Genomic DNA, 18,091 nt, shown 5'->3' on the forward strand with positions numbered 1-18,091 from the left:
AAAACGTCTTGGGCCAGTGCAGTACATTAGGTCTCTGATTTCCCCCACCCTGCAATGGTTGCCCCTGGCCTGTCTCTGCCTGGTATGGCATCTGACATTAGACATTCCCTTGCTTGTTCTCTCCTGTTATACTTTTGCTATCATTTACCTCTTCAGCAATAATGCTAAGCTGAGCTGTCTTAAAAAGAAGAAGAAGAAAGAAAGAAAGCTTTAGGCTTCTGTCAAGAGATATTCCCCCTGCCCCCCCCCTCCACCAAGCCAGAATGGCTGATTTTAGCCCTTTAGAAAAATCAGCTTACTTATGAGATATTAGCAGTATTATTGCCTCCTTTAATATTCCTGACGGTCTCCGGGAAATGTATCACAACTTGGCATTTATTAGTGCTAGGCACCAGTAAGGGGCATGTTATTTGATTTGAATAACAGCTCGGAGCTACAGTTTGAGTCGCAAAATATATTAGTCAGAAACAATCTCATTTAATAACACTGAAACTAATAAAAGGGGGGGGAAAGTATCCAACTTATTCAAAATTGAATTTATGAATATTGCTTAGCAGGATTAATGATCAAAAACCCCAAACCTGTTTGTCATGTTATTACTGTATTTTTTTCCCATTTAAATGCAAAACCAGGAAGTCAATGAGTGTCTTGGATTGCATATTGTGTTGAAGGACACACATAAGCTTGGAAATGGTGATAAACTTTAATTACGAGGTCAGGTAATCAAATTAAAATGAAACGGCCTTGCATAAAATCTGTGTTTGAAATTAATCGGATACAATTCTACAGTTCTCTACTACTGCATTTCTAAAACATATGGAGATGTATTTCATTTTCATTTTAAAATCACCTTAAGTACTTTTGAGTTCTACGTAGCTTTCTTTGAGTTGGAAAGTTTTGCATCTGCAATAATTTCTGCTTATCATCTAGAAGTTGTTTTTTATTGATCATTGGATATCTTTAAATGCCATTGTTTCATATCGAACAAAAATATTATTATTTAAATGAGGATATATTGCTTAGTAAGGAGTCACAGTGAACGCATGAACAAAGTATTCATGATGCAATTATCCTTGTAGCAGAACTGAACAAGCTTGTGATCCTAAGCTGGTTTACAGCTTGTTAAGATTCATGTGGAACAAAATAGGATGCTATTGTCAATGTATTGTTGCATTGCAACACGTAAATAATTATACAATATAAACCATCCTGGATACATGGCCAAAGGACAACATATACCTGTATCTTTAATTTATTAAGCATAACAATATATTTCACAATAAACAACTCTCCGCAAGCAGAACTTTTCCTTCTTGATATACTAGCTTTTTATTAGCAGGGTGTAATTTATGAAGGGCAAGTGTGGCTAATTCCCGTTTGGGAGTTCTCAACTCCCCCAAGCAAATTTCTCAGACCCTACCAATTTTGTTGACAGCAGAAAAATAAAATAAAAATAAAGCAGGAATGCCACTGGGACGGGTTGAGCTCAGTGCCTTGATGATGTGGAGGCAAGTTGCTCCCTATGTGGCCATCAGATCAAGAATTTGGTGAGTGGAGAAACCCAACTTCCCAGCAGATTTGCATGAATTGGTTGGGGGGGGGGAGAGGGTCTCTCTCTCTGTGTGTGAGAGAGTGAGTGAGGGTTGGCCACACCTACTTTTGTTTATCTCTCTACCGGGATGCAGCCCCCAGACGGATCATTCATAAACTGTCACACCGACTCACCAGGACTGAACATCTAGAAGTGGCTCATCAAATTTTGTGATTTGGCAATGAGGGAGAAGAAAACCAAAGGCAAATTCTCAACAATTGGTGGTGCATTCAGAAGACTATTGTGTTACTTCTCCTTGGGATGTATGGGGTGTTAGGGGAGGGGTAGTATCTCTGGTGGGGGACACATTGTGCTCCTTCTGGGGAGATTGTCACCTTTGGTACCCATCCTGCACTCAGCTTTCACCTGTGGATTCTGGAGGCTGTCAGCATGTGGCAGCAGCCACACCCGGGAATGGCTTTGACTGGCTGACTAAACCAGGTGAGGTCAGCTGATGGGTCTCAAACCCTCACTGAGTTAGGGACTTCGACTGCATATGAAGACAGGCTCCAGTGGATTGAGCAGATGAGACCAATAGTGGAACCAACAGTCAAGAAGGCAGTTTCTGCTTGTGCTGTAGAGGGAAGTGAAAAGTTTGTTATGACTTAAATTCCTATTCATCTGACAGACTGGCATCCGTTAATGAAAGGATGGAAACACACAGCTCTTCAGAGAAGCAAGTCCCATTGTGTGCAATGGGACTTACTCCCAAGTTAACATATATAGGATTGCAGCAGAAATATATAAATGCAGTTTTGTACTTCACAGTTCCAAGAAAGTATCTATGCAATTAAACGGCTGGGGAAGTGTGTGAGACAGCTTGCAGTTTATTTTATCTTGGCTGTAGATGGAGCCATAACACCATCTTTATGGCAGCAAGGTAGTACTTTGTGACAGAAATATCTGAACAAGGCATTCAGCATTCAAGAACGCTTACCTGGACATAAATTTACCCACATATTCCTTATTTTATCTCTCTTCTTCTTCTTCTTCTTCTTCTTCTTCTTCTTCTTCTTTGGGGGGGGCATGCTTAATTACTATCCATGCCTACTCACACATTTATGCAGTAATAAGTCCCACTGATTTCAATGTGTCTTCTCGCCAGGGAATTGGATACAATATGGCAACCTCAGGAAAGAGGTCGATTTAGAGCAGTGCTGAACCGAGGGGGGTGCCCCAAGGTGTTACAACTATGACATAGTGCATGCACAGAACGAAAGGCAAAAGGCAGGGGGTGCCAAATTTTGGCCTTGCACAGGGCGCTGCTGAAATTGGAAATACCGAAGTCCGCCCCTCAGGAAAAGTTATATTCTCAACTAAAGTACAGGTTAGAAGCAAAGGAGAAAAGGAAATATTATCAGCTATTATTATGTCGGACGGAAACATGGAAGGTGCCTAAAGAAGCCAGGGTGGCTATCTAAAGAACTTTTAACTGAATTAAGATTAAAAAAGGATGTGTACAAAAAATGGAAAAGGGGGGAAACCACCAAAGAGGAATTCAAACAAATAGCCAGTACGTGTAGACACAAAGTCAGAAAAGCTAAAGCACAGAATGAACTCAGGCTTGCTAGAGAGGTTAAAAGCAACAAAAAAGGCTTTTATGGGTATGTTCGTAGCAAAAGGAAGAACAAAGAAACAATGGGGTCACTCAGAGGAGAAGATGGTGAACTGCAAACAGGGGACACAGAAAGGGCTGAACTCCTCAATGCCTTCTTTGCCTCAGTCTTCTCCGATAAAGAAAACAATGCCCGACCTGAAGAATTTGGAGCAAATGATTCAGCAAAGGAAACACAGCCCAGAATAACTAAGGAGATAGTACAAGAATATTTGGCTAGTTTAGATGTATTCAAGTCTCCAGGGCCAGATGAACTGCATCCAAGAGTATTAAAAGAACTGGCAGATGTGATCTCAGAACCACTGGCAGTCATCTTTGAGAATTCCTGGAGAACAGGCGAAGTCCCGGCAGACTGGAGGAGGGCAAATGTTGTCCCTATTTTCAAAAAGGGGAAAAGAGAGGACCCAAATAATTACCGCCCAGTCAGTCTGACATCAATAGCAGGGAAGATTCTGGAGCAGATCATTAAGCAAACAGTCTGTGAGCACCTAGAAAGGAATGCTGTGATCACCAATAGTCAGCATGGATTTCTGAAAAATAAGTCATGTCAGACTAACCTGATCTCGTTTTTTGACAGAATTACAAGCCTGGTAGATGAAGGGAACGCAGTGGATGTAGCCTACCTTGATTTCAGCAAGGCATTTGACAAGGTGCCCCATGATATTCTTGTAAAGAAGCTGGTAAAATGCGGTCTTGACTATGCTACCACTCAGTGGATTTGTAACTGGCTGACTGACCGAACCCAAAGGGTGCTCATCAATGGTTCCTCTTCATCCTGGAGAAGAGTGACTAGTGGGGTGCCACAGGGTTCTGTCTTGGGCCCGGTCTTATTCAACATCTTTATCAACGACTTGGATGATGGACTCAAGGGCATCCTGATCAAATTTGCAGATGACACCAAACTGGGAGGGGTGGCTAACACCCCAGAGGACAGGATCACACTTCAAAATGACCTTGACAGATTAGAGAACTGGGCAAAAATAAACAAGATGAATTTTAACAGGGAGAAATGTAAAGTATTGCACTTGGGCAAAAAAAAAAATGAGAGGCACAAATACAAGATGGGTGACACCTGGCTTGAGAGCAGTACATGTGAAAAGGATCTAGGAGTCTTGGTTGACCACAAACTTGACATGAGCCAACAGTGTGACGCGGCAGCTAAAAAAGCCAATGCAATTCTGGGCTGCATCAATAGGAGTATAGCATCTAGATCAAGGGAAGTAATAGTGCCACTGTATTCTGCTCTGGTCAGACCACACCTGGAGTACTGTGTCCAGTTCTGGGCACCACAATTCAAGAAGGACACTGACAAACTGGAACATGTCCAGAGGAGGGCAACCAAAATGGTCAAAGGCCTGGAAACGATGCCTTATGAGGAACGGCTAAGGGAGCTGGGCATGTTTAGCCTGGAGAAGAGGAGGTTAAGGGGTGATATGATAGCCATGTTCAAATATATAAAAGGATGTCACATGGAGGAGGGAGAAAGGTTGTTTTCTGCTGCTCCGGAGAAGCGGACACGGAGCAATGGATCCAAACTACAAGAAAGAAGATTCCACCTAAACATTAGGAAGAACTTCCTGACAGTGAGAGCTGTTCGACAGTGGAATTTGCTGCCAAGGAGTGTGGTGGAGTCTCCTACTTTGGAGGTCTTTAAGCAGAGGCTTGACAACCATATGTCAGGAGTGCTCTGATGGTGTTTCCTGCTTGGCAGGGGGTTGGACTCGATGGCCCTTGTGGTCTCTTCCAACTCTATGATTCTATGATTCTATGATTCTATGATTCTATGATTCTATTCTATGTCCAGCAATGACCTCCAATGGCCCAGACAAAGGCAGAAGGCCAGCATTCTGTTCTGTATGGCCGGGTCACAAAATCCAGTGGCTTCACACAGCCTGCCTATTCCAGAGGTGAATGAGGCATAGCTGTACAGACACACCACACATTAAAAGCACATGGCTTCACCCAATTCTTTTTTTCTGGGGGTTATTATTAATTGAATTTATATACTGCCCTATACCCGGAGGTCTCAGGGTGGTTCACAGAATAAAATAAAAAGATAAAACCACAAAATACATCATTGAAATAAAAACAACAATCCAATAACGCCTCCCTGCTCCAAACACACACACACCCACCCCACATTTTAAAAGGGCATAGGATGTCAATCAAATCAACCAAAGTCCTGGTTTTGCCTGGTGTATAATGAAGGCACCAGGTGAACTTCCCTGGGGAGAGCATTGCAGAGACGGGGAGCCACTGCAAAGAGGCCCATTCTCGTGTTGCCACCCTCTGGACCTCTTGAAGAAGGGCCTCAGAAGATGATCTCAGGATCTGAGTAGGTTCATATGGAAAGAGACGGTTCTTGAGGTATTGCGGTCCTGAGCCGTTTAAGGCTTTATAGGCCAAAACCAGCTCTTTGAATTGGGCCCGGAAACTAACTGGTAGCCAGTGCAGTTGGACCAGGATCGGTGTAATATGTTCAAACCATCTTACTCCAGTGAGCAACATGACCACTGAATTCTGCACTAGCTGAAGTATCCGAACCATCTTCAGAGACAGCCCTACGTTTAACACATTGCAGTAATCTAACCTTGGTAGTTTACCTCTCAATTCCCAGCACCCACTACAAACTACCATTCCCAGCAGGGGAAGCCCATCACATCTCAGTGCCTGAGGTGATACAAGAAGTTGCCTCCCCAGCTGCCCCACCAAAGCCTTGAATAAAGAATCACACAGCTTTGAGCAGTCCACGAGACCTTGCCAGAACCCAGAGTCCACCACCTCTTCTCCTCGCTGCTCCAGGCACCGGGGAGCACAAGGCATGCTGCCCCTTGGATTCTGCTGCCAGAGGCGGTTGCCTCAGTCCGCCTCATGAACAGGCCAGCCCTGATTCCCAGGCTTCTTTAGGGAAAGCCATTTGCTTTAAATGTACAGGGTGTGTGCAAATCAAACCGTTTTCCCCACTCTTTCCCTACAATAATTTCTCTGCTCAAGATCCCATCCTGGTGCAACAGTCCAAAAAACATTATGTGAGGAGAACTTGCTTGCAGAGATGTGTGCATTAGTCAAAACTGCTTAGAGATGTCTGTTAATTAGGAGAAATTTGCACTAAAATGCAGTTTTCAAGAGGATTTAATTTTACTTTTTGCAATTGCTGCAGAATTGTGGATTTTGGATTGGAAGGAGGAGAAATGGAATTAACTGAACTTGACAGACCCTCCCATTGCTCCCGGTGCCCCCTTGCCCAACCTACATCAACCGGGCCCAAAAAAGTTGTGTCCTGTGGGTGAATCAAAGGAAGGCAGGAGCACAAAGCATGCAGCACCTTCCCAGTCCCACAACATGCCCCAAAATCAGACCTGTAAAAAACCCCACCATACTTTTGTCCCCACTTCCACTCTGCTGGTGCAACCCAGCAGGGAATTGGATGAAGAGATGTACAGTGGTACCTCGGGTTACATACATTTCAGGTTACATACGCTTCAGGTTACAGACTCTGCTAACCCAGAAATAGTGCCTTGGGTTAAGAACTTTGCTTCAGGATGAGAACAGAAATTGTGCTCTGGCGGCGCGGCAGCAGCAGGAGGCCCCATTAGCTAAAGTGGTGCTTCAGGTTAAGAACAGTTTCAGGTTAAGAACGGACCTCCGGAACGAATTAAGTACTTAACCCGAGGTACCACTGTAACCAGCTTCTCCCTTCTAGGATTGCATCCCTGGGAGTAGGGAAGGAGGGGCAATTTGTTTGGGTGCATTTTAATAAGAAACTCCCTAATCCACACTTCTCAGACCAGTATGTGAACTGAAACATGACTGTCCTTTGAAATTAACACTTTAAAAGAAAAGGCAATATAGTTTATGAAGGGATATGTGTGCCTGTTAGGGGAACCTTCCCCTTAGAAAAGGAGAGGGCAGGTAATGGTAGCTGTTGCTTGCTGCACAGCAGGGCAGAGGTAAGTGGGTTATCCTTGGATGCTGGACTTTGGCAGTTGCCCAAGGATGTCAGCTCCTGACACCTAACCCTGGCCATAAACCCAATTCACCCATGCAGACCTGGTCAGGCTCTGTGCCAATAATTAAGGCAAAGAGGGAAGCACAAATCCAGCCAGGATTGAACCTAGGACCTTCTACATGGAGGGCCGATGTTCCACCACTGAGCTATGTCCGCTCCCCAAAATACTGTCCATGCACTGAGCCCCGTGTTGGGGAGAACTGAAGATTGCAGTGGAATCTGCTAGTTTATTGATTTATGGCAAAACAGGCTAATTCGAGACACATTTTTTGGAGTGGTGGGAATGATTTGTTGAAAGTGCAGAACCTTCTGGATGTTATTAAAGGCTGATTATAATATAGACACTAACTGTAAGGAAGGCAAAATGTATTGAGGCAAGCATCCAAATCCCACTGAAGGAGTGCTGGGAAATTTTCAGCAGAGCTTCTGTTCTCCCATGCTCTGATGGGAGTTGCCTTAGAAAGAAGCGACTAACCTTCCGCCCTCCTGCATAGGGGGAAAGAGAAGCAAATCCCGCAAAATTTACTTCTTGTGGACAGGGCCAACCTGACACATTTTGCTACTTGAGGCGAAGAGGAAGGTGACACCCTCACATTTGGAATCGGACTGGACAAGTTGAATCTTACTTCATAACTGTTCATGGGACAATGTCATCCACTGTACCTGAAGGCAAGGGCCACATCCACACCTTACATTAAAAGCAGCATTATCCCATTTTAAGTCATAGCTTCCTGCAAAGAATCCTGGGTGTCATGAACTGGCAGGACAACGGAGAGGAGGAAGAGGGACACACCGGGGCAAGATGGGGATGGGAAGGAAGTACTCACAGGGTGACAGAGGACAGCGAGGGGATGGGGCTCAGTGCACAGGAACCAGAGCAGCAGGACACATCAACAGAGCCAGAGGGGCCCCTGTCTCCATGAACATGAGGCTTAAGGAGCAGCAGGTGGGGTGCTCCAGGAGGCCAAGGCATGCAAGGACCCACAGCCCAGTTCCCTAGCTGGCTAGGTGGGTCTTGCTAGCTTTGGGAGGAGGTGTGTGATGCCTCAGCTGGAGTAGGCTCAGAACAGGTGAGGGTCACATGCCTCATCAAGCCCAGATCCTACAATCAGCAGGCAAAGTATAAAAGGGAAGCAGAGCTGAGGTGCTGGTGTCTGTTCAACTGCCCATGTCGATGGGCCTTAACTTGGATGCTCCTGGACATCCAGGGGATTGTGCTTCGGGTTTGACTCTGGACTGTACCCTGACTGCTGGATTTTGGACTTGGCTAGCTGGATCGACCCTGAACCTTCTTTCCTGGCCTTTGAACTTCGCTTGTGTGGATCAACCCTTGGATTTTGAACTTGGCATACTGACTTCGTTTGTCAGATTCATCTGTTCTAGTGTGTCTATTTTGAGTAGGGTAACATTGGAGGCAGAATAAGCTATTTGTTTCCCCACCCCTGCCCCTCTCTGGCACTCCTCTGTCTACATAGGACAACCTCCCCTCCACTGTACATATATATGCTATCCTTTATCTCTTCATTTTTGGTTCCCTCCCTTTCTCTTGTTCCAGACCTCTCACTCTATCAATCATCATCAGCAAAAAGACAATGGAGAGGGAGGCTGTTTTATTGGAGGAATAATTAGAGCTCATCTCGCAACCCAGTTTTGGTCCCAATCCTCTAGTAGTTGAAAACACCAAACTAGTAGTTAGAGAGTGTCCCCACCCTGGTAGCCCTATTGGAATTTAACCAAGGTGTGGTAAAACATTGGCTGAGTGGCCCACATTCCCTCACTTGATACTATCACATTAAGCAGAAAGAGTCCATGAATAGAAACCCCTTCACAAAGCATAATGCCAGGATCTGAATGGAACATCTATTCCTACCTTAAGAAAAAGATCAATGTCTATTTATAGTGACTGGTTATGATTATAATACATGCTCTCTTGGTTACAAAAATATCAAGACGGTATGGTTTTGCTTAATCTATGCTTAGTGTAAGCTAATAAAGCTGTCTGATAATGCTTCTGTTTAATTAGACAAACACTTGTGGGTATTTTGAAAGAACAAATGCCATCTCATTTAGTGGCATAATCACAGCCAAACCCATTATAAATCGCTGCCAAATGATGGTGGATTCTGATGTGCTCAGATAAACAGTGGATGCATATCACAGTGCAATATTTGTAAAATGCAAACTATAAGGTAATAATAAAATACAACTATTGCAAACATTCCCCCTATTGTCTGTATGCTTTATTTTATTTTATTTTTATCCTGCCTTTCTCCCAGTGCACGATCCAAGGCAGCTCACAGCATAAATTAAAACTGGTAACAACTAAAACACACACAATAATTTTTTTTTTAAAGCAACAAAATAAGCAACCGTATAAAAAACAGCACTGAAAACCTTTAAAAAGCACACAGAAAAGCACAACACCAAACCTCAGGTGATTCTGCCATAGCAGCCAATTAGTGGCCAAAGGCCTGGGGGGTGAGGAATGTAGTTGTCTGCTGGCAAAAGGAAAGCGGCGAGGGGGCCAGCCTATAGGGGCCAGCCTAGCCTCCACAATCTGGGAGCAACCACTGAGAAGGCCCTTCCTCATGTCCTCATCAAACCTTCCTGTGAGGGTGGCAGGACCTATGGAAAGGCCTCCCCAGAACACCTCAGAGCTTATTCCTTACTTTGGAATAAGGCCTGTTGAGATCAGCATGATTTACTTCCTAATATACATGCAAATGTAGCATTGTTAGGGCCTTGTTTTGAGATATACAGAGGCATTCTTGGATTTCCTTAGGAAAACAGATTACTTGTAATCAATCACATACCACATTTCTCTCAGTCGCAGTGGCCAATGACCCTGCAGGAATGGCTCTGTTATCGTATAGAAAAATGATCACTCTACCTATTATTGATTGGCCTTGACTATTCAGAATCCAGAGGCTTCCCTTTGTTGGCTTCAGAACGAAATTTTGCTTTTCTTTGGGGGGGCGGGGAGAAACTATTTTCTTTTCTCTCTCTTTCTACATAAGGAAATAATTCTACGTTCTATCACAGTGCCAGTTTGACTGAATACATTAAGGGGAGAAAACCCTGTATTTTGCTAAATCCACAGAAATCCTGGGCGGATTGTTATTCAAACATGTGTAAGTGATGTTTTGTGTTTGAAACCACTGATGTTGGACTGCAAACAATAGTGCCATTTCGCAGAAGAAGAGTTATATGCGTTGGCGAGAAGAGTTGTTAACTTTTTCTTCACATACATGGGGCTGTGTGGATTGTCCACACTTTGACCATGTCCAGATAATAATAGCTCAGCTCACGAAACTGGGATCTTCAGAAGCCTTTGGCTGTGTGTCCCTTTCACCTCTTCCTTTGTGGAAGCTACAATTCAACTAGGAAGTTTCCAATTAACCAGATTCCTATGTCATTCGAACCAGAAAGCAAAGACTATTAGCACTGGTGGCTCATCAGCGGAGGCTGAAGCAGTTGTGGCCTCCAGGGATGGGTGAAGTGGCAGTGATGAGGTCAGGACAGCTCTGAGTTGGTGACAGCAGCTTCCGCAAGCCAGAAGCCCCCCAACCTTGCTTCACCCTATTCCTGTCAAGCATGCCACCACCATAAAGTTACCACTGCCTCTGTGACCCTGCACAAGCCGCTGCTGATTATCGTCTTCAGTACATGTGAAGGGCTTGAAACTCCAAACAATAAAAAAGGAGATGGGAAACACTAGTTAATCAGAGACTTTGGGGTTGAATTGCCTGCGCCATGAGGAGCAAAGGGAGGGTGTATATGCAAGACCTAATCACCCCTGCTCTGAAAAACAACCACCACCACCTCTCTTGCATTCTCCTTTCACCCTTTACTGGATGGACAATGGCACAAGACCCTTGAAATCTAGTACCTCTCAGTCCATATCAGCAGCTCCTAAAGCATTGCAAGATAGGAACTGTGGCTTGAAAAAAAAAATGCACACTAAAACTCTGGCAATCTACCTTTTGTCCAGGGAATAACCTCTTGTGTGAACACAGAGTTTACTTATTCAGACACACACACACACACACACACACACACACACACACACACTTCAACCAACCAACCTCCTTTATTGGCATAGAAAGTTAAACACAGCAAGCACACTACAAACCAGCACTATTCAAGTTTAAACTGCGAAGTCTAGGTCTAGTTAAGCTTTGATAGTAATCACTGAATTTAATTCCATTCATCTGGGCTCTCCAGGTTCCTTTATTAAGTTGATATAAGGAAAGCAATAGCAAACCGTTGTAAATTGGAAGATGCAACACTGCCAACGATCTGAAGAAAAATAATCTAAATAAACCACATTTGGAAACCATAATAGCTGTCAGGGTCTCTCTGTTTACATGTTGGTGGCTGGGAATTATTATTCATAACAAAGAGCAAAGTTCTGTAATTAACACAAATGTTTTTCACATCCCTACTGCAAATGGGCTTCTGTCCATAGCTCCCTTTGCTGAGCGGAGGGGAGCGTTTAGAGCGCAGGGCAGCTTGGTGGTAAGCACATGCTTGGCATGCAGAAGGCCCCAGGTTCAATCCCCAGCACTCTAGGTAGGACCACAATGGCCCCACCCAGTCTGAAATCCCAGAGAGCTGCTGCCAGGAAGAGTAGATGAAGGATGTGGAAGTCATCTGAAGAAATACTGAACCTAGATTAGGAGTGGTGAATTTGCAGCCCTCCAGGTGTTGTTGGGACTCCCAATTCCCATCAGCCCCAGCCAGCACAGCCCAAAGGTCAGAGATGGGGGAAAGTTGTAGCCCAACATCTGGTGGGCACCAGGTTGGGGTAGACAGTACAGGACAAGATGGAGCACTGGCTCACCTACCTCAGCATTGTGTGCAGGACCCTTCAACCATCTTTAAGTAAAACATGAATTTGGGGATCCACTACTTCTTACCATATACTTTTACAGTGCTGCTGCTGCTGTTGCAGACTGCCTTAAGGGCCAAGCTATGACCCAGCTGGGAACTCCAACCCACCTGTCAAAGACCAGTGGTCTATAGTAGGACAGAGGAGCTTGCTGCTCTCCAGATGTTGTTGGAGTCCATTGGTTCCAGCTCATACAGCAAATTATCGGGGTTGATGGAGGTTGTAGTCAAACATAACCACATTTCCTATTCCTGAAATGACTAGCAAAGGTTCTTCCAAGGATTCCAAAAGGGGTCTTTCCCAGCCCTATCAGGAGATGATAGAGACACAGCCTGCAATACTCTGCACACAAAACATGTATTCTACTACTGAACTATGGTCCTCCCTGCAAATACAGTGGTACCTCAGGTTCAGTACTTAATTCATTCCGGAGGTCCGTTCTTAACCTGAAACTGTTCTTAACCTAAAGCGCCATTTTAGCTAATGGGGCCTCCTGCTACTGCCACGCCGCCAAAGCACAATTTCTGTTCTCATCTTGAAGCAAAGTTCTTAACCCGAGGTACTATTTCTGGGTTAGCGGAGTCTGTAACCTGAAGCGTATGTAACCTGAAGCATATGTAACCCAAGGTACCACTGTATGAGGCAACCAGTCAAGTTGTGCATTCACAGCAGTGGCAGAGAGAAGAAATGTCATGGTGCATCTGCAGCAGCACAACCAGATCCCTTCATCTGCCCCAGCTGCAACAAAATATGTCTCTCCTGTATCAGTCACTACAGCCACAGCAAGCACTGTGACCTTCCAACAGTTTGACTTCACCTCTCAAAGGTGTACTCCTGCATTGTCTTCTGAGACAGACAGATGCATGCCAACCAATCAACCACTCAGCCACAATGCCCTGCAATATTTTTGCTCCAGGTGAATTTATGACTTTTACACTTCCACCTTCAGTTGGCAAAGGCTATAATGCCAAGTCTTAAATTTTACACAGCTCCTGCTTGAGGATTTCCCAGAGGTATCTGGATGGACACTGGAACAAGATGCTGGACTAGGTGGGCAAGTGGCCTGAGGCAGCAGGCTCTTCTGACATTAGGTTAAAACTGCAGATGCCAAACCAAAATGAGAATTAACAACTTCCCAATTTTACCATCTAGTACAGCCTAAAAGGTTTATTTCAGAAAATAGTGTCCAACTAAGTTCTACTCACAGTAGACTCATAGAAATTAATGAACCTAAGTTAATCATGTTTATCAATTTCAACGAGTCTAGGACTAACTTTGGACACAACCCATTCCTGTTAATCAGTGTGTGGAAAGCGGTTTTTTATGGCATAGGTTGCAATCCTACCCACTCCATCTTGTTTAGAAATAAACCTCTATGAATTCAATGGGATTTACTTCAGGATTAGGATTGCAGCTTTAGTTACCAGATGGCACAGGATCCAGAAGTCTCCTATTTCTGTTGTGTTTGTATTTGAGGACAATAAAGTCCTTGTCTGGATTACTGACTGGTGTGTTCTTTAAGTTTTCCATGAAACTCAGTTACACTACAGAACCTCAACAAATGGTGTTGTGTGTGTGTTCACTTCTTTATAAGGAAGTGATTTTGTTTTGGGTGAATAATGCAAACCTCCTGCTTAAATGCCGCAACTCCAATTCTGAAAAGCCACTTTATTAATCTTGGTGTTGAATCTAGCTGTTTTAAATTACTGTAAAGTATAACAAGAAGTCTTAATGACAATATAGTTGTGGGGGGCCAAAGAACACTGGGAAATATGGGCCAAGAAATGAACTAAGAGGCAGTGCAAGTGAGAACACAAACATGTGCCTGTTGACTGGGAATGGAAAGGGGGCTAAGGAATGTCACCATCTGTGGTTTCTAGAACATTCCATGGGATTAAATTGTTGTGAGAACTTGCCAAATGTATTCCTTGGAGATGGTCCTCCCCTAAAATTTGGAAATGAGGAGGACGGGAATTTAATGGCAGAATTCGGAGATTTCTGTGGTCAAAAATTTATATATTCTGATGGCTTCTCGATGTACATCAACAGATTAATATTGTATGGCTGCCATTTCAAAGCCTCCTCAAGGTGAAGAGGCGTATCTGAAGCCATTAGAGCACAGATGGTTCAAACTATATGCAGATATTCATAGTTGTGCTTTTTCTTTTTGCATTTTGTCTGGCTTTTTTTTGCGCTGTTGAACTGTAATGAATTGTCTCATAATCTATTCCATCTTCTTGCCATTAGCAGGCTCTGAATGTTCACAAATAGGAGCAAAGAACTCATTTTCCAGAGCTTTAATCACACAAAGAGGGAATGCCTAATTCTGTAAATGAAATGGCCTGTGATCACTGAAGCAGAGATTTAATATATCACGGCAAATTAGGTAGATTTTAATAAATTACTTATCTTTCTGAATACTTTACATATGCTTACGAAATAAATATAGCCTGTTTTTTTTGTAAACGGCAAAGGGCCCCCTTTACCTATAAAATCCCGTTTAAAATACACTAAAAAGATATTCAGAAATAGAAAAAGCATAAGCTATTCCAAATGAATCTTATCTAGAAACTTCTATCTTTTTTGAGGGGCTGATCCACGGCTCAATTAAAAAAAAATCAATTAAATCCTTCATCAGCATTGGTTGAAAGCTGGAAAATTGAGTTTCCAGGCTGTTTTCAATCATTGTTTATCAGGATACAACTATTTGTTATTCATGTTTTATATAAGTTTTAAGTGTGGTGGTCGGGGGGGGGGGGTGAGGGTGAGAAGGGAACCAAAGGCCCAGCCTGGAGCGTAAGATAATCTGATCGATTCTTTTATGGTTTCATCTTGCACTTTGATAGCTATTAGTTGAAATATGTAAATCTCTTTTTCCTGCAGATGAAAAACAAAACAAAACAAAAAAGGGAGGTTTACGCAATCCTCTCCCTTCAAAAAAACTTGATAATCACAAACAACTGATTATAATGTTAGCAGAAGGGCAAAAGTTGTGTGTTTCTTTTTATAAAAGCTTGCAGTAATTTAATAAGTCTTGGGACCAGTCTCCTTCTTTATATTTAATTGATAGAAACGGCATGCATCAAAGAAAACGCATACTGAGATTTAATGTGCATAAAATGGATATTAGCATTTTAAAGAGGCAGATTAACACATTAATCCAAGTAATTTTCATATATTGCTTCTAATAAAAGCTTCACAGTATAAAATCCTTAATGAGGCTAATCGCAGGCATTCCATTTAGTGGGGTGATTAGGGATAACATAAAAGTATTTTTAATCAGTTTTCTAAGGCTTAAGGTTTTTTTATTTTATTAAAAATTAAAAATTTGACTTGCATTTTTATTACTGTTTTATGTTAAGGCAAACATCATGTTGAAAATGCAAATAAAGCACATCATTCAATCATGTAGGTATGAATTATTTACAAGCTGGTGTCCATTGTGGGGTAGGGGCTGTAGCCTTAAGGGTGTGTGTTGGGGAGGGAAATGTATAAAAAGGAAAATCCAAACAGACAGGAAAATATACAAAGTTTACAGCTGCAAATTGTGCATCCTTCACATATAAATTATACATTAAATATTCTGTAGCATCTCTCTCTCTCTTCCTAGATCTAGCCTGTGTGTTGGTTATGCGGGGAGAAAGCACATCTGTCGACACAGGCTCTCATTTTCAGACCTCCTCATAGACTGAGCGCAGAGCATGGAGGGCTTCTACTGTTACTTTGAGCTTCCCAATTACCGCTCCACCATCTGGTGAATCAAAAACTGGAAAAGAAGCAGAGGGGGAAAGCAATGTCAATAGCAAGTTCACAGACCCTCGCATTCCACAGCTTTGAAGAGCTTCAACATCGGTTGCGGAAATGCAATGGCCCTTCATTCACACGCACAAAGAGATTGGGTGTGTGTGTGTGTTGTAGTAACAGAACTCTTGGCCATTTCAAGTAAGCGCATCTGAGAACCGCAGTCAATTGCTCTTTTGAGACCATGAGCTAACCACATCTCCAGATGTGGAGCATACGTTTAACACAGGCAGAACGAGATAAGAGTTGTGGAAAGTCCTGGGTTCTCGCCAACTACAAACACATAGGTGAAGGACCACTGCCATCACCTTCTTATGGTGGAGGAAGATGAAACCTGCTCTCCTGCACAAGAGTGAGCTCTTCCTAGGTAGATTACACTACATTAAAAAAAGACATTCCAAACTGGCTGCACATAGTCCCTCCCCATGACTAATAGGTTAATGACTGTCCAAGATTTACCTTATCATCCTGGGAATTTAGGGTGGCTGTAACAATCTTGATGTAATAAACCATGGTTTATTGGACTAAGAAGGAGCCTTATGTCTGTGTCCTCCAACCTTATCCTTTCCCTCCACTCACAGCTCAGTACTTCCATTGCTGTTTATTAAACCAGTTTCCCAGCGTATCCAAAACGGAAAACTGCTTTGATTTTTGTTTACAATCCAGAATATGAAAGCTGGATCTTCTAAAACACATGTCCTCAATCACACAGAAAACCAGCATGACGCAGAGAGATCCACGTTCAAGTTTCCACATCGCTTCACTGGGTAAAACAGGCCCAGTCACTCATCTCCCAGCCCTAACCTAACTGACCTGTTGCAAAGATATGGACAAAATCCAGGATAAACAACCAAAACAAATATCTAGTTGTGACCTAAGATTACCAGTTCAAAAAGAAATGCTTGATGTCTGGTTCAGAAGAATGTACCTGCGTTGTAAGGAAGATGGTGGGTTCAGTCTTGTTTTAGGAATTGCAGTAAACTCCTCCCAAACACCATCAGCTGCTAATACACCTTTTATAACTATATTTCACTTCTGAGGTCTGGAATAGCACTCCAAGAACTGCCACAATCCAAAATCCACTTTTATAAAAATATTTATCTGGGCCAGCTCTATCATTAGGTAGAGTGGCTGCCTCAGTCAGCAGGTGATGAGGGGTGATGAGAGTTGTGTGTGTCACATGGCCTCTGCTCAGGGGTGGTGGGGAACACTCTGCAGTGGCTGCGTTTTGTACATGGAATGGAGAAGGGGGAAGTGCTATTTTGTCCTTTGTTTCAGACAACAAAATGACTTGGGTCTTTTTTGCTATCTCTCTTTCTATAGGACTACCTGATAAACATTCCATCTCTCCAAGCGGGAAGTGGGTGGAAGCCCAAACAAACCTGGGAAAGATTTGGGAACTGAGGGTTATAGCCAGTGCTACTCAGAGGAGACTCACAGAAGTACATGAACCTGAATAACTTAGGTTCATTAATGTCTGTGGGTCTCCTCTAAAGTAGAACTAGCATTGGCTACAACCCTCAGAGCTGTAAGAAAGCAAAACTAAAGAGAAAATGCCCTCAAACTCACTGTTGATGTCTTGGTCAATGACGTCTTGCCCTTTCCGAAATATCTCCATTAGACTGACGTATGCAAAGCCAATATCTTCACACTCAAGATCTTGCTCATCCTCTGGAGGGTCACTTACTACTGTAAATCGTATGCTGAGAAGGGGGAAAAAAGGGGGGGAGGCAATGAACTCAAATATTTATTTTTGGTATTTCAGTTTTAACTTCCATTGGAGAATCTCAGGGTCAATTACAAATTATTCACACTTTTAAGAACTGGGTGCTTTAATTTTAAAGAGAAAGCAGCCACAGGGCCCCAATCCACCAGTTTCCTGCCAGAAATTGCTGCCTGTGGCTATTTCCTACTCAGAGTGCCATTCAGTGGCGTAGCATGGGTTGTCAGCACCCGGGGCAAGGCAAGTAATTTGCGCCCCCTAACCCGTGGATTTGCGCCCCCTAACCCGTGGATTTGCTCCCCCTAACCCCCAGATGTTGCGGCCGGTGCGGCCGGGCCCCCCTGCACCCCCCACGCTACGCCACTGGTGCCATTTGCAGTAAATAGCACATTTGGGGGCAATTGTCAGCCCAAGGTGTGTATGGCATTTTCAGAAGGAAACTAGGCTGCAGTCTCATTTTG

General features: G+C 43.4%; 1 protein-coding gene across 1 annotated transcript in view; it reads right to left on the reverse strand.

The window, feature by feature from the left end:
* Positions 1 to 15,618: 15,618 nt before the first annotated feature.
* The window catches only part of RPGRIP1L (RPGRIP1 like), an 85,081-nt gene continuing 82,608 nt past the window's right edge, over positions 15,619 to 18,091 (reverse strand). Inside the window, exons 25-26 of the mRNA XM_082232816.1 lie at positions 17,477 to 17,610; positions 15,619 to 15,872 (exon numbers count right to left, since the gene is read on the reverse strand). Coding sequence (XP_082088942.1) covers positions 15,778 to 15,872; positions 17,477 to 17,610 — 229 coding nt within the window. The 3' untranslated portion in view covers positions 15,619 to 15,777. The remainder of the gene's footprint in view (positions 15,873 to 17,476; positions 17,611 to 18,091) is intronic.

The sequence above is a fragment of the Podarcis vaucheri genome (genome assembly GCF_965113315.1).
Source record: "Podarcis vaucheri genome assembly, chromosome: 7".
Lineage (NCBI taxonomy): Eukaryota > Metazoa > Chordata > Lepidosauria > Squamata > Lacertidae > Podarcis > Podarcis vaucheri.